Raw genomic sequence first — 15,840 nt, 5'->3', positions numbered from 1 at the left:
TTTTTACATAAAATTCTACATGTCAAATCATGATGTTTTGACATCATCATTATGTCTAGAACATGCCAAAACTACTAGAATGACTTCGAAAACTTTCAATTTCAACTTCAAATGAGGGAGAAATAACAAAACTAAGTTTTTACCCTGCACGTGAGCTTATTGCTTTTATAAAGAAAGCTAGAAAAGATTTCTAAAAATAAATTGCATAAAGAAAGTAGCAAATCGTTCCATTAAAAAAGCTTGTTTTGATAAAATCATATCTTAAATTTTATACTCTAAAATTATTTATATTAAAAATATTAAATTGAATAAATTAATAGTACTAAATATCAATGATTTAGTTGAAATTATCACTAAAGATACTTAAATCTATAATTCACAAATATAGTAATCATTTTAATAATATATAATATCATGTATATATATTACAATATCATGTGAATGTGTATTGTTATATATTATGTTCACTATGTAGTCCCACCTAAATATTATTTATACTCGATAATTATTTAAAAATATTAATTCACCTAATTCTACCAAATAATCCTCTCACCATAATACAAAGCACATTAGCATCATTCCATCAACCTACTAGGCATAATATGACTAGTGTCACACATATGCAATCATGCAACAAGTCACAAATCATGCACCAAATAAGCAATCTACAAAAATCAATATGAATAAAAATCATCTTATTTTCATAGTGAATTTTGATCAATATCATAATTCCATAACAATCTTTTTGAGCTCCTACAATTGTTTGTCCATTTCTATCACATGACCTCATTTTGTGCACCGTCATGTATAGCTTGATCCATCAACAAGCTACATCCCAATTCGATCTTCACAAATGAGTGAGGACTATTTGCTTGCAATGGAGAAAAACTTTTATTGATGGCTTTGCATACATGCTTCTCCACTATCATCAACAATCCCAAGCTTTACCCATGCCATCCATGAAGGCTTCTTGGAGCTAATCTTCAAGATGTGTGAAATAGGTGTAAGTGTGGCTAAATTGGAAGACATGTTTGAGGTGGGGGGTTTTGTGTGGTGTTGTTTGGGTGTTAAGGGGATGGGGGGAGTTAGGTAATACAAATTACCTCCTCTAAATACAAAATATGTTCGCATAAGGGTTTATAAAATGTCTTCACCTTAAGTGTCTCCCTTGCATAATAAACTTTATAATTCGATGATTAATCAAGTAACTACACACTATAACACGAACCCCCAATGCTAATGACAACTTTTGCCAAGATATGGGCAAATTTGAGCATCTCGGTTGCATCACTCCTTGATGTAGTATAAGCAACACATTTGCATGTCTTGAGCAATGATTTTTAATGTTATTCAAGGATTGTGCCATCACTTAGCTAACAAAATGAAACTCTAATTTATAACATCATTTAAGGGCATCATTTTAAGTGATGCTTATAAGTTTCAATGTGTAACAATTGTACACAATGGTCATGCCCCACATTCAACATTTATATCCCCCCATGTATATAAAGCGCTCTCTCTCTCTCTCTCTCTCTCTCTCTCTCTCTCTCTCTCTCTCTCTCTCTCTCTCTCTCTCTCTCTCTCTCTCTCTCTCTCTCTCTCTCTCTCTCTCTCTCTCTCTCTCTCTCTCTCTCTCAAGTTCATCTCCATTCTCTCTCTAAAACCACCTCCATTTTCTAACTCATCCTATCCTCCCATGCCTCTATTGAGCATCTCAATGCCTCAACTCACAACTTTTGTGAGAAAATTGACATTTGGCCTATAGCACCTCTTGTCCCAATTCAAAATGTATCCTATTGTAGTGACAATGTCATGCTTAAAAGCATGGATGGTCCTTGTAGAAGGTCATCTTTTTGCAAAATGTATTGTATTATAATGATAATCTATGCTCGAAAGCATGGACAATCCTCATAGAATGCCATCTTTGTGCAAAATAGTTCTATTGGTGAATCCATGCCCTCTAGTAGATTTGTTGCATTTTCTTGCTAAGGAAAAAAGGGTTGCCTAGCATTTATGGCTCTCCTTGAAAACTTGGGTCTAAAAAAAGTGACTACAAGATACAAACATTTAGAATAGCAATGGGTGTCACTAGTGGTTGCAATCTCAACCTTGAAAATTTTGGTACAAATCTATGTTGGCATAGTGGAACCAATTCTTACATAGTACGAGATGTCAAAAGATGCAATATGACTCTATGTAAGTTGCTTACCATAACCTTCTTAGAATCATGCTAACAAGTTCATTTATTCCACCAACTATCCCACAACACAACCTTGCATATTAATCTTGATTGTGTGAGGAAAGGCTTATCATAATGTCAATTTGCACACCACATCTAACATGTACCTCAAATGAGTGAAGAATAAAAGTACTTTGCAAGTAGTAAATATAAAAATAACATTGTTGATTTCAAAATGTGTACAAAGGCTGAGAATATACGTCGCAAGAAACATACAAATCAATACTACACTACAAGATATTGACATGGTATTAGATCCCTTTACATTAGAGTGTGTTTCCTAAGTACAAACATTTTGAGCCTAGACCAATGAGAGGGTGTAATGTGTAGAACTTTTATTTGTCCTTTGCCCCCTTAGACCCACCATTTACAAGTTTGGATGTCCTATTACAACTAGAAATACCGACAATACAACTAAATATGTTCCACCTACATTTCCAACAAGAAATAAACCCTACAATTGCTTCTCTCCAAGGATTGCAAGTTTTTGTACCATCAGGAAAAGCAATATTAATACATGTTTAAAACATTATATCCTAGTTGTTGCTTGCCAATTACAACATTCTAGGTTTAATGTTTTTGACAAAACCCATATCCCTCCTGACAAGAGAAATGAGTTCCTCTAATGGTAGTGTTTGAGTCTATATGTAGATCTTTCTATGTGGTCAATGTGTACATCCTCAAATGTCAAGATAGGGCTCAACGTTGTTAGTGCAAAATAATACATGTATGCCGCAAGTACAACCGAAGGTATGATCTATCTCCACTCTAGCCAATCTAATACAATGAATCTCAATATCAAAGGTCTGGCTGTAACTTATAGAAATTAAATACAGCAGCCATTGTTAAGTGCAGCCCTTACTCGTGCACCATGTATGTATGAGTAAGTACCTTCTTTGCTTCAAGCATTCTACTTAGTGTAACTACCATGTATGTGCATGAGACTCCTTATCCAACAACCTAATAATTTTTTCCTATACAGGTCGAGCCTTCATCATCCATAATCTCATGCTCAATTGACTTTAACTAGACTTTCTTGACTCTTCCTTTGACTCTATTCACCCTTTCAAATTCAATCCCACTCTTCCCACATGGCCTACATGTCATTTTTGAGTATCTACTTTACTATTGTGCTTCTTTGAGTTTTGGAATCTCGCCATCCTCTATAGGTAAGTAGAACACCTCCTTTGAGTTCTCAAACACTACCAAAATACAAATTCTACGCCTACATCTGGTAACCTTTCTTCTACAAATAACTTCTAGGATGCATTACTACAATGACAACACTACAATTAGCCACTACTAGTTCTACAGTACCACTTTTCAGTCCATTCAACGAGGGAGGGACTTAGCAGTGAAAGAAAGTTGCAAATGGTCTTTTCATGTTTTTGGTGCAAGGCAAGCTGGGGGGTTGGCGAGTTGGCGCACAGAGAGAGAGAGAGAGAGAGAGAGGCAGGCCATGCATCAGTATCTCCTACACAAGTGACCATGTCATAAGAACATTGCAGAAGAGGAAAATTTTTAAAATCTCCCAAGAATTGTAGCTGGTCAAAACACGTGTTGAAAATATTTGCATGTCAAATCCTATGATTGGAAATGTTCGATAGCAAATTATCATTCAAATTATTTGGGCTGCATGCACCATGTCTTCATCCCTATTAGACACCTTTCAGAGGCAGTAAAGCCAAATTTTGACAAGCCAAGAGCTGCCCTTTCAGAGGCAGTAAACCTGAATTTTGACAAGCAGAGAGCTGCCTGTCAAACTTTTACTGAGTTGCATTTTACATAATACAATTGGTAAACAGCTTCAATGTTAACAGACAACACCCCCTAAAATCAATCTTGCTTTCAACAGCCGAACAAGAACAGTTCTCAAACTCAAACTCAAAGCTAGCAACCCAAATCAAACCTTTTAAGAGACCTTTAGATGAAAGTGTGCATTGGGAACACCGTGCAGCTAGTCGGCATACCATTGATAGCTGACACGCTTCCAGTCTTTTAAGAAACCTTCCAATGAAAGTGTGCATAAAGCACATCACTGCATGCAATCAGCACACTCATAGCTGACAAATTCAACATCCAGATTCCATATTAAACATAGGCAATGGCTTTAACTCAGTTGCCAACAGAAATTATCCAATAGAAACATAACATTGTTGGAATATCATCTCAGTCAGCATATAAGAGATGTTTAAAACAGAAGGCAAAACATCAAGAATCCAAATACATGGGTCTGAATTGTCACCCAGAAACCTAGCATTCAAGTACATTGCTTCAATAGCTTTACAAACCCCAGAAATCACACATCATTCTGCCACTATCAAGGTCCCTAACTTGAGCTAAGATTATTGGAACTTTAAGGTGCAACAGGAACCTCATTTGATGGTGACATAGCCATTAGTACCATGTTTGGCCCAGTGGTTTTTCAGGTCAATGGGAACCCTTACATCAACACCATCTCCCACCAATTTTTCCAAGAGCTTTTTAAATGCACCCCCACTCATTTTACGGCCTGCAATTCGAGAACCATGTTTTGCTGGGTTCATAGGGAGGGGGAATGCAGAGATAAACTTGGTACAGCAAGCAGATTGCCAGCCACCATTACCCCACCTGTAACATTGTTGGCTGGTTCCGGTACAGGAGCAGTACGGAATAGATATTTCATATGGCACCATTGGTCTCATTTCAGGTACCTCCTCCTTGGGCTTCACAATATCTTGCTGGTTTTGCTGCTTTCTTTTTTTCTTTGAAGAGGATTTTCCTGATTTAGTATCATGGGCACCACTACCTTTTTGTTTTTTAGGACTGTGCTGTAACTTCTTTCCCTGCCGCTTTAATTGCTTTTGACTGTGATTTGGTTCTCCATCATCAGCCTGACCACAGCCAATGGGTGGCAAAGCCAGTAGGGTTGGCTCCATGGAGGGGCAATGCACAAGCTGCATAAGCTTTGCAGCTGTTTCAGGATTATCCTTGTTTGCCCTGACCATTCTCAGGGCTGCTAGTGCATTATCACGTTCCATCCATGCAGCATTTCTTTCTGCATATGCAGTGTCTCTTTGAATGAGGGCTGCATCACGTTCAGCATATGCACTCTTTCTTTCTGCTATGGCAGAATCCCGTTCCGCAAACGCAGCATCCCGTTCAGCCAAAACATCCATCAATTTTTGAGCCATTTGATCCCTAAAGAAATCCTTCACATGATTCTGATCGTAATTAGCCCAATGCCGCCACTCAATTCTTCCAGGGTCTTCCATCTTCTATTTATCTTCTATCTGTGCAGCTAAATATTTTATTATGCTGTGGCAAAATAGATTTTTCTTAAATGTGCAAATGCCATTTTTATGAACACAGATGCGAAAACAAATTGAAGCTTACGATATGAGTATCTCTGCAGACAAAATGCAGAGACACGAGAAGCAAATACATAACTTAGTCAGAATTTGTTTCCCTTTTAAGAAACACGTCAAGAAGCAAACCCAAGAACAAATACATAACTTACTCAGAATTGGTTTTCCTTTTAAGAAATACAATCAAAGAGTTCAACTTTGAGAGCACCTGGTTGTCAGCTTCTAATATTCAAGCAAAGTTCATAATACGGTGTCACTGTCACAGTCTGTATCAGTGGATCCCTCCATGGCTATTCTAAAACTCAAGTAGTCTCCTTGTTCCAATCAACCTGTTGCAGAGCACAAGTTTTCATCTCAGTACTAACCAAAAAAATGCTGCACACTCCTCCCAATCACATGGACCATGTTGGAGTATCACTCTGGATTTTTAGCAGAACATTAAAACACAGATCGGACAGATATTTCTACACAGGCATTTCGCACAAGCACAGGAAAAGCTGCACACTTGATTTCTCCAACTGAGCTTATTGCAGTATGAGCACCGGTTTACAGACGCATCATACTGCACAGTTATTTCAGAAATAAAATTACATGGACAGAGATAATAGTCAAAAGTACAACCCCCAATAAAGCTCCAGGCGTACAATCTCAGCTTGCATCTCTATTTACAGAGTGTGCAATAACTTTAAATTAATAAAAGCTGTAGAGAAAATGACTGATTCCAACACCAAACACTATACATCGGTCATCATCTATTTGATTATTACAAGGTTTCCTGATTCTGGAATACTTCATCTGACAAAAATTTAGACTTGAACCACAAAAACAGATTAAGCTATACTTTATAATTTGGCATGTTTCACAAATCACAACTCAATGTTGAAACCCCCAATTTTCTTCTCACTCATGCCCTGTTCTCAACCGGGATGCTAATCATCAACTTCAGTCACCATTGATTTGGACCTCTATCCAGAAAGTATTTTGACCAAATCCAACATCACTCTGTGCCCCAGAGTACACCCTCAATTACTCCGGCATCAATAGATTTTGCTAATTTCCACAAGCCCAAAAGGGGAGGCATATCGTATCTCATACAAGGAAAATGACCTCAGATCTTGCTTTCTGCATGGGAGGTAGTTATGCTGAAGGAATTTGTGGTTCCAAGACTGTAGATAGCAAACTCTCAATGTTTTAAGTGAAAATCCTTCTGCTAAATTTCTAGAAGCACTAAAGCATCTCAACAGTGATGAGATTCGAACCTCGTACCAATATGGATGTTGAGAATTGCTAATGTAAGCATTTGGCATGACACCAACATGGAGTACAGCATCAAAGAAGAGTTATGATCCTACAACATCACAATCAAAACTGCAAAAGAAAGAAGAAACCAAACTGATGGAATAAGGAAAAGCTCAGCTTGAGATCCTCGATGGACAAGAAACAGCTGGTATAGTGAATGGCAGTAAAACATGGAAGGTGATACGGCCCATTTAACCTATGAAGCTCTTATTGCAGTGGGACAAAAAAAGAAAACGTCTAGTACACTGAAGGAGCATACAAAACTAAGCAACATAACTGTTAATTACAGGCTGGGAAAAAGAAAAATAAACATTTAAAAATCACAGTAAACGTCTTGACAATGCAGGACATAAGCTGAACATAATCTCTGCCTGAGATGGAAGCCATTTGTACATGACTAGCACCAATCTTTTTCACTCTAGCAACAATAGCAACAATACGAGACACACAGATTGCTAAATGCTGCAAGCCTTACGTAATGAATGGGAATATATAGCCAAATTAAAACACTCAAAACACGAGACGTCCTTAACAGCATCCAGGCCACACGCGCCCCAAAAAAAAAAAAAAACCAAAGTCCCTGCAGCTACTACCACCAATCTTCTCATGGCTGGGGAAACACTCCTTAAGCGGCCCAGTTAGCCACTGTGCAAACAAGAAAAGTTCTACTAATCAAAAAGGAATCAAAGGACAGATTTAGACATAAATGGACTTGGAATAAAAAACCATAATTGATATGACATAAACGGATTGCCCAAGACCTTTAGGCCAGATCTAGCTAAGGTGGAGATGCCTGTAGAAACAGCTAATTCTAATTGTCTTCATGGCCAGAAATTGTGCAAATATCAAGGGTGAAATGGATAGCAAACAAGAGAGTGTATCTAAGACCAAGGAATCTTAAGGCACCAGCAAGACTGAACACGTAGAAGCTGAACATGCACAAAAGGCATCATATCACATGGATCACACGTAACTTCCCTATTTGGTTAGCCACAACTTTATGCATACCACACCCACAAAGTACCAGAGTCTACACGTTATGTAAGCTCAAAGGACATGCGCACGAGTAGGAGCCCTGCGTGCACTTTAATTAACTTAGATGATCAATACTTTTGCTACACTTGCCTGTGATCCATTGCATTTGCTTGCCAGAAAACACCAATATTGTGCTGCATAAATGCATTAAAACAAAGCCTAGTTCATACTCAAAACATCATAATCCAATGGTTTTAGTACCTATAGGCTACATGCTATGTAGCTCGTCAGGCAATTGTCCACAGGAACACAAGTTCCTAAATCATGCAAAAGCACTTAACATGATCCGACTGAGGATAATATGTGCACCATGCTGCAGCTTGATCACAATTGAACCGTCTACTAATAATGCTACCCACAACTTCCCTAAAAATATGGTTTCGCAACAAACTCTTGCTTGCATTATCAAACTTTGGGTCTCCTCTAAAAGTATTTTCAGCTTCATTGTTGTTGCTGTCCAGGGCTTTGATTCTTTGTTAGTTCGAAGATGCAATACATAATGAGTGTTGAATCCAATTGGTTCCTATTTCTGGCTCAAAACCTGCGCTTTGTTTCTGGCTCATGCCTAACCATACATAATTGCTGCAACATTGTCATATTGTCAAACAATGGGTGTTATAATCCAAACTCACTAACTAAAGGCTACGATTGAATTTATTGCCCCAGTTCTATCACAACAAGGCTAACCTAAGTGACTTCTGACAGACGTGTACACTTACTTCGAAGCAACACCAAAGGCATGATATCACTGTGATTATTTCGAGGGTCCTCAAAATATTCGAAAATCTTAAGAGAGAAGCCAGATTAGCCACATTCCTTATATGAGTGTTTTTGCCTAGTTCTGAAGCCTGTCTAGTGTTGCTGCAAACTATTTTGCATGTGGTATTTGGTAGACCTACTTTCTTGTTGTATATGGTCAAATGATGTCAAAATCATCAACAAATTATTCCTCCCTATGATTATCACTTAGAAAGATATTGCTTAGTTGAGGCAATCAAAACCTTTGCTTGTTCATCAAGAATGTAACAAAGACCCAGCTTATATGGCACAAAATAGAAAGCCTTGGATCTGTTGTATTTAAGAACCCAACTAGTTGGATGATCATCACCAACAAAATGTTTTGGAAAGCAAGATGTAATCAAGTTTCCAAGGCTCCCCATCCCTATCTTGTGGAGATTATTATTAGCAAAAGTGTCATCACACTCTCATTGCCACTTCAAGCCACATTCAGATCTAAAAAGCAAACATGAAATCATAATGTGTTCTTATAAACTGAACCGAGCTTGGTATCACCATGCACACTACAAGAGAGAACAATCTTGGATTCCATCAAAAGAAGTATTACTTCTAAAAGCACTATCAAAATTTGAGATTATTGGATCTTCAACAAAAAAGTGACATGCATATGTCCTAGGAGATGCATGACCTGCAAAATCTGAAAATGGGAAATATGAGTTACAATCAATAGCCTACTTGGGAAAGATTGAGTTAGTGAATATGAATATTACACCGACTGCAACATCAAAAAAAAAAACTGACCCAATCTAGGTTCAAGAGCACAGGGAATCCAAGCTCAACATTGATTTCGCATGACTCCATGCTCTAGAGATGATCCAATGATATGAGAAAAAGGCTTAAAGCTTGTGTCTAAGAAACTACAAGATTAAAGGGAGAATCTTAGCTTGGCTGTTTCTCTGTCTTAATGTTTAAAGGTATAAACATGCATCAAAACTTTCCATCTATGCAACAGCAGGATTTGAATGTATGTGAGTGTGTCTAAAAGTGCAATCACTTAATGACATTGAGTTGAGACAGAATAAATGAAAATGAAAACAGCATCGTGCATTATACGAAGCACAATGATAAACCTTAATTGTTTGATTATACAACAAAGTGCTTCGATACTATCCCAAGAAAAATGCATGAAAATGAATCAAAATGATGCATCCATCCCCTAGACATTTTGTACTCTACTTTGCACAATAGATATGCTTGTTTTATTGAAATTAAGATATTTTGAAACATACAAATGCTGCAGGTCACAAAAATGGCATCCAATGCAAAACAAACTGCTCTAAATCATTGGGCACAAGCTCATAAGATGCATAGACAAGCCAACAACTAAGGGCAGCTCAAAATCTAAAATGAGTTTGGATAAAGAAAGCTTGTTCTACAGCTATTGTAGGGTGACAAGTGCAACAAATCATAGCAACATGAGATAAGGATGGGACGAGCGACAACCAAATGTAAAGGATGGGGATTAAGGTGGGATGGCGTATATAGATAACTTCTTACACTTCATAGTTACCAAAGATATAGATGTGATGTCTTGGGTGAGGTGCAAGCGAATGTGTACTATCACAAAATATGTGCGTGTGCATGCGCCCACATGTGTGCTTTCCATTGTAGAAAAATTGTGCACGCTAAAGAAGGTCTAATTTGGTATGACTCCATAATAGAGTATGCTGAAATTGTACATGTGTCACAAAAGTGGGAGAAATGAAGATAACTAGTGTATTAACCTCCTTGGAAGGAGGAGGCGGAATACCCCACCCAAAAAAAAAAAACCCCAAAAAAAAAACTATATTGCAAAAGGCATCCCTATCAACCATCCTCGACAAGCAAACAAGGTAGGGGATGGCTATCAATGACCAGATAAGGGAAATCCCCATCCCATTCTAGCATCCCCCTTGGCAAATCCATCGAGATAGGATCTGAGGGCATGGACAATCGTGCCCTCTTACTATGCAACAAATTTCTCATTGGAGCACCCCAATTGGTAGAGAAAATTGACAACTTTAACAATATTTTTCACAATGAAAAATATACAGAAATAAGATACTTAAAATCCAAATCACCTTGGGTGGGAGAGGCAGGTCATTAGTCAACATCATGGCCTGATGCACCAAGGGCTAGGGTTGGGAGGGGTAGAGAGAGAGGGAGAGAGAGAGCACATGACACAAGAACGCGTACATATAACATGCATTATGAGAGGAACAAATATACAAGAGGGGAACCCGTAATAATCTATGCATCAAGGTCTTAGCATTGAAAGACACGGTCATTAACTAGAATTGTTCACGTGACCAAAGAGAAAAGGGCACTCCAATGTCCAACCACCTCTAAACTAGCTCGCATATAGTAAAATGGGACAAGTTTTGGGGACAGGGACAAGAACATGGACCAAGACAAGTCACCATGAGAGAGGGCTCTATCATCAAGACAAAACTAGGGCAATACTAATGACATGGGACTAGGAAAAGAAGCAAGAAAATGGTTGTCCCATGTTATTATGATCACAAGTGGAGATACCTTACAAGTTCAAAACATTTAACACACATTGAGCTCCATGGCCACTTGATCCCAAGACCAAAGAGAATAGGAAACTCTAATGTCTACTTGTCAAGGTTGGTTCACAACTAGAGACGCCCTAGAAGTCCCTACTTCCAACACATTTGAGTTTGCAAGGAGTTTTTCACAAGTCGCCCACTGTAACAAGCACCTTTAAATTTAACTTTCTACAATCAAGAAATATCTTTTTAGAATTAGGAATTTAGGGAATTTTGAATGGGAAAATGTGACCCATTTAATAATGGCAAGTCCGCATCTCACCTAACATTTTGAATTTAAAAACTCAATCAACTAGTTTGATTTCTTTGGTCATGAACATGATATCCATTTTATGTTTGCTAACCATATCTTCACCAAAATGAAACAAGCACTACAACATTAACACAAAACACACTTGCTATAAAATCTAACATCTTTTGCCAGAGGAATCCAAATGAGAAACACTTTGTAAAAGTGAAAATTTTGTAATATCATAACAAAACTCAATAGCAAAACAAGAGAAGTGTAAAAGGGGGAGATTTTAGCAGCCCATATCTAGCACTACATTTACCTAAGACTAACCATGAGAATCGAAAGCAAGTTGTTTTGTGCCCATAACTTGCATTGCATTTACCTATTGTAATTGCATTTGGCCATGCACATTAGGGGACTAGAGAAAACCTTATGGAGGATATTTGGAAGTTGGTTGAAAGGAATGGGAATTTGCAAGTCCCAACATGAAACATGGATTAATTTTCTTGTTTCCCTCCAATTGCAAAGACGGAATGGTTATACTTTATATAGCTTCCCTTGGTAATTCAATATTGCAAATTTTTAACCAAGGGAAATCATTTATCACAAACCAAGTTCATTGCTCATCTAAAATTGAGAACCAAAACTAGCTATGTTGATTCAATACACCTAGGCCAACAAGTTAAGAAAGAGCATTTAGTCCTCCTGTAAGGCCACGTTCTTAATAGTTAAGGTACAATTGAGAGCAAGTACAACTAGAGTTCTTATTTATACAAATGTCCCAATGGTACACTTAAGGCAAACACAGCAGGACACTCAAAGCCAACAACACATGACATCTAGACTCTAGTTCAGTGCTCAATTCATATGCTTTCACGCAAGTGAATCGACCTTGGCAAAGAAAAAACAAGTAATCATTGTGTTTGATCGCCTATAAACATGTGCTGTAGTTAAAAGAATGGTTCACTGGCTACTGTGACTAAATTTCCACAATCGGTTAAGGTCCAAATAGCAATGAATATTTGTCCAACAAAGAAAACAAGCCCAATCCACTTTTCCCAGCAAACAAAGCCAGTTATCATATATATGTACTCAGCATGTGCAAGCCCCACCTGTTGCTCATAGACTAAGCCATGGCTTATACTGTGATCACATCCCAATCATAGCATCTGACAATTTGAGTAAAGGTGCTAGTCAGGAGCCCTCATCTCTATTTACACTGACATGACTGAGCATCTAGAACAGGGAAACTAGACATCGTACAACAATATCCTAAGTAGCAGAATGAAGCATACAGTGTCACAGTATATCACCCAAAATCATACTGAAAAGAAGGGGATATTTTCACCTTCCAAGCATTACAAACTTCTAAGGTCGCTCCAACAGCGGAAGTGTCTAAAATTGCATCAATTCTTACAGGTTAGAAGTTAAACGCTGAGAACTGACTTCAGCGTGCAGAATGTCAATTTCCGGCTTTGAATGTATAATCCTGCACAGGATCATGCCATACAACACGTGTTCGTGCTAATTATAAACGACCGGTATGTGAACAGGCAGTCTGCACAGGGTAACACGACCTAGCACATGTGATGTTCTTAGAAGATCTACTAGGCTTGCGTGTTTGGAAGCTGGAGGGGGGATCTCGACGTTTTGTGGGATGAATGCCCTGCTTTTCAGGGCAGGCGCAGCAATCTGACCAAGATGAGCTGGGGGGAAGCTCAGCAAGGGCGCCTTAACCTGCAGAGAGACGGCCATGGTGCTTGCTCGTCCGAGTTAGGAGTGCCTTCTGAGGCTTCTGTGTGGCTTTCGGGGTGCGAATCCGAGAGAAAAATAGGGCAAAACGGGAGCTTGAGGACCTGGGCAAAACAGGAGCCAGACAGGTCCTCGAGGGGGGTCGGGACAACGCGGGAGAAGGGTATGAAAGGGGGTAAGGGAGTGTAGAGAGAGGAGGTAGAAAGAGAAAGAAAAGGGAAAAAAATACCAAGGCAAAATTTCAACAGAGAGAGAAGAGACAAACACAGAGGGAGAGAGAGGAAGCGGAGAAGAGAGAAGCTAACCTGCCATAGCCTGAACTTATGTAGGCAGGAGCTGCAACAGAGGTCTTTCCGCGAAGGTGGAGTCCAAATCAAAGGTTCGCCTGGCTGGCTCGCTCTCACCCCTCTCCCTCCTTCTCTCTCTCTCTCTCTCTCTCTCTCTCTCTCTCTCTCACCCTCTCTCTCTGATCTCAACTCGCAATCGAGCGTTTTCTCACTCCATCTCTCTCTCCCCCTCTACCCCTCATCTCTCTCTTCCCCACCCCCTCTCGTTTCTCTCTCCCTTTAAAGGTGCCTTTCACACCAGCCCATGTTGTTTTAGAGTCAAGGTCTATCATCATCCTTTTCATCCTTTGCAGGTGGTTAATTCCTAAACAATGACCCCCGTTCACACATTATGTGTGCAACACCATACTTAGGGATCCAACATGTTAGGGATGCAATATGTGCGTTGTTTACGCATTGAGTCTATCTGCGATATAATTGTGCATTCGCTCTTGAATTGAGTAGTTGAGCTCATCTAAGTTGCACAACTCGACAATAATCAAGGAAACACTTCACTTGTACACTAGAGGAGCAAGCTCACATCCTTAGCCAAAAAATCAGGTCAAAGAATCAACATTATGTTTGCAAGTCTATATGTGGCATGTATACCAAATATTATTTTCATTATGGCTTTGGTAAGCCACAAACCGCTTGGAGGCTCTTTCAAACCTCAAGCAACTTCCCAAGCCTATAAAGAATTTGAATTTTTGCACACTCTCCTATCCAAAGACCAATTCACGAGGCAGGCCTTGCCCAAGCAAGCTACACATCGCTAGTGCTATCGACCATACCTCTCTCAAGAAAGAAAGAAAGAAAGAAAGAAAGAAAGAAGAAGAAGTTCAAAACATAAGGCTATAAGAATCAAAGAACTGGATTACGAAGTGGGCACAACCAAGATGGTGTAGATAATATCCATTCATGGAGCAACCACCTCTCTGAAGATCACACCATCCAAAACCATGGAAGTAATTTGCCATAGTAACAATCCTTGAACACGGTCCACATGACCACAGATACTTAAGACTGAATCAAAAATAAATGCATTTTCATGTCTGCAAATGTGCCAAAGACCAGTCTAACACAGAAAATTAAAAAGACAAGTATGTATAAACTATTAGCGGATGATACCTTGCCTAAAATTCAAGTAATGAATGATTGTACATTGATGTGCCATTAACATCCATGCTCAAGAAAGGAACCCTAGACCTATCTAATAACTAGGCAATAGATAAAAATATTGATAGAAGTTTCATCACATGTAGTAAGACACATCTACAATTGGAGATCTTGTGAATGATTGCATTGCAGATCCCTTGTGGGGAGACCCTAGATAAGAAGCCTCCATACAAAAGCTTTTCCCCTAGTAAGCAAGCTTAGACCTCCATAATTCAAGCAATTGATCATGCCACTTCGCTTTACTTTTTCCAAGCAGACCAAATATTATTTGCTTTTTGAGTCACTCGTCTCTTATCCTCAATCATTTATGACAAACCTAACTAGCTATTTCAAAATCATCCTATTGTATAAAAGCATAGTCCCCAACCAAGTACTTTTTGTGCTCCCATTATGGCATCATGGGCCAAATCAACCACAAGTCATTCAAGTTCTTCCTCACTATTCCCCTAGTCATTTAAGTCTTTTATCAATACCTTGGGGATCCTATTGGCATGGATATTTGTATTTATGTATGCAAACGCAATGTAAAAGACCTAAGTTGTGACATGAAGGTCCTTTTTCATAATGGTGCTTAGCAGTAAGTTGTCCTAGGTGATTTTTGGCTTGTCACATTTGATTGAGAGGATTTGTCATATTTTTCCCTTTTCCACTTGATTATGCAAATCAACCAGCTGCATGAAGTTGTTCAATAGGTGATGTTGAAGTTTTGGTGAGTCTAGATTTCTAGCAAGAATAATAGACCTTGGAGAAGTAGTTTCACAGTATGTGGGGTCATACTGTAGTATCTTGATTACCCATCACTATTTGAGATTTGACATAAGATAGCTGCTAGTTTGAAAAGGTTGGGTGAGGAGAGAGAGTGATAGAGAGCTTAATCTCTTTGTTGGGGGTAAAGGCACCTCCTCCTAGTCGCCCGTGTATTACTACACTCACAATACCCACCATTGCACACTGCACGTGGTGGGCACCCATCACATTCACTTATTCTTTATTCTTTTAGTGACAGTTTGAATAAAGGAAGGCCCGGCCACACATTGTGGTTGTTGGAGTTCCCACACTTGAGTATCTCTCTCTCTTGGCTCTT

The 15,840-nt window shown here is 38.8% G+C and overlaps 1 protein-coding gene across 2 annotated transcripts; it reads right to left on the bottom strand.

Annotated features, from left to right (window-relative positions):
• Nucleotides 1-4,406: 4,406 nt before the first annotated feature.
• BPC5 (basic pentacysteine 5) lies at nt 4,407-13,762 on the bottom strand. Of its 2 annotated transcripts, none has more exons than XM_087673448.1 (3): nt 13,560-13,762; nt 5,795-5,915; nt 4,407-5,511 (listed from the first exon to the last, which is right to left on the bottom strand). In XM_087673448.1, exon 3 carries the CDS (start codon nt 5,491-5,493, stop codon nt 4,615-4,617), a length of 879 nt encoding a protein of 292 aa, XP_087529574.1. In that variant the 5' UTR covers nt 5,494-5,511; nt 5,795-5,915; nt 13,560-13,762; the 3' UTR covers nt 4,407-4,614. The 2 variants fall into 2 exon arrangements, with proteins under 2 accessions (XP_087529574.1, XP_087529575.1); XM_087673449.1 differs by lacking the exon at nt 13,560-13,762 and adding an exon at nt 12,851-13,528.
• Nucleotides 13,763-15,840: the final 2,078 nt, after the last annotated feature.

This window comes from Lygodium microphyllum, chromosome 30 (genome assembly GCF_053477565.2).
Source record: "Lygodium microphyllum isolate KBCC chromosome 30, Lygodium_microphyllum_v1.1.10, whole genome shotgun sequence".
NCBI lineage: Eukaryota > Viridiplantae > Streptophyta > Polypodiopsida > Schizaeales > Lygodiaceae > Lygodium > Lygodium microphyllum.
Note: the sequence above shows the minus strand (reverse complement) of the source record. Positions and strands in the feature narration are given on the sequence as shown.